Source organism: Alosa alosa, chromosome 12, assembly GCF_017589495.1.
Source record: "Alosa alosa isolate M-15738 ecotype Scorff River chromosome 12, AALO_Geno_1.1, whole genome shotgun sequence".
In the NCBI taxonomy this organism is placed as follows: domain Eukaryota; kingdom Metazoa; phylum Chordata; class Actinopteri; order Clupeiformes; family Clupeidae; genus Alosa; species Alosa alosa.
Window position 1 is genome coordinate 11,233,496 of NC_063200.1, and position 1,588 is coordinate 11,235,083.

The 1,588-nt window shown below is 53.7% G+C and overlaps 1 protein-coding gene across 1 annotated transcript in view; it reads left to right on the top strand.

The window, feature by feature from the left end:
- LOC125304856 (tetratricopeptide repeat protein 28-like) overlaps positions 1-1,588 on the top strand; it is a 51,611-nt gene that overhangs the window by 32,076 nt on the left and 17,947 nt on the right. The window contains 3 exon segments of the mRNA XM_048259369.1: positions 154-284; positions 900-1,201; positions 1,203-1,399. Coding sequence (XP_048115326.1) covers positions 154-284; positions 900-1,201; positions 1,203-1,399 — 630 coding nt within the window.

The window sequence follows — 1,588 nt, forward strand, 5'->3', positions numbered from 1 at the left end:
ATGACTTGTGTGTGTATTGTAAGCATCATTTCTTTGTTTTGTGTGTAGAAGGGAATGCATTTTTATGTTTGTGTTTGTGTTTATGTTGTCTGTGTTGTCATGTTTGTATTTGTTGTTTATTTGTTGTTTATGTGTGTGTCTTGTGTTCCGCAGGTGACCAGACAGGAGAGTGTCGTGCTCATGGAAACTTAGGCTCCGCCTTCTTTTCCAAAGGCAACTACAGAGAGGCTCTGACCAATCACAGACACCAGCTGGTGCTCGCTATGAAGCTGAAGGACCGCGAGGTGAGCTGTGTGTATGTGTGTGTGTGTGTGTGTGTGTGTGTGTGTGTGTGTGTGTGTGTGTGTGTGCGTGCGTGTGTGTGTGTGTTGGACTAGAGGCCACAGGAGTGGGCCAAAGTCATTTGGAGTGCTGAGATTGTGCTGTTGCTGTGGTGATCAATACTCTGCTTGTCAGAAAGATGAATGGAGCAGCGGGAAGTCTATTTAATAACAGAGGAGAGTTGTGTGTGTGTGTGTGTGTGTGTGTGTGGGTGTGGGTGTGGGTGTGTGTGTGTGTGTGTGTGTGTGTGTGGGTGGGTGTAAGTTTGTAGTGAGTGTTGTAGGGATTGTGTACAACAGTACTCTGGTTTATATTGCACAACATCACACACACACACTCACACACACATGCACAGACACACACACACACACATACAGTACACTCTCTCTCACACATACACACACACACACATACACTTACTCTCTCTCTCACATACACACACACACATACACTTACTCTCTCTCTCACAAACACACACACACACACACACACATACACTCACTCTCTCTCTCACACACATACACACACACACACACACACACTCACCCCTTCTCTGTGTGTTCCTCTGTCCCGTCCAGGCGGCGTCCAGTGCTCTCAGTAGCCTCGGCCACGTGTACACAGCCATCGGAGACTACCCCAACGCCCTGGCCAGCCACAAGCAGTGCGTCCTGCTGGCCAAGCAGTCCAAGGACCAGCTGTCCGAAGCGCGCGAGCTGGGCAACATGGGCGCGGTCTACATCGCCATGGGCGACTTCGACAACGCCGTGCAGTGCCACGAGCAGCACCTGAGCATTGCCAAGTCGCTAGGCAACCAGCGGGAGGAGGCGCGCGCCTACAGCAACCTGGGCAGCGCGTATCACTACGTACGCTGACCCGACAAGGTTGTCGCACCACCAGGCGTGTGCTGGACCTGGCGCCCTGCTGCAAGGCGGCCATCTTGGCCCACGCACGCCCCTGGACCGCGCCGCCCGCTGCATGCAGGACCTGGAACGCGCCAAGCAATACCACCAGAGCCAGCTGGGCATCGCCGACGAGCTCAAGGACCAGGCCGCACAGGGGCGGGCATCCTCCAACCTGGGTAAGGGTCAGAGGTCAAGGGTCAGAAGGTGCACTCGCTACAACCTAGTTAAAGGTCAGAGGTCAAGGGTCAGGAGATGCCCCTCGTCCAACCTGGGTAAAGCGGAGTGCACATCAGCAGCAAAATGTACACTGACACTTTCTGTCACTTGCGGCCCCCATGAATGCTGCTGGCCAGGCATTCCATAGC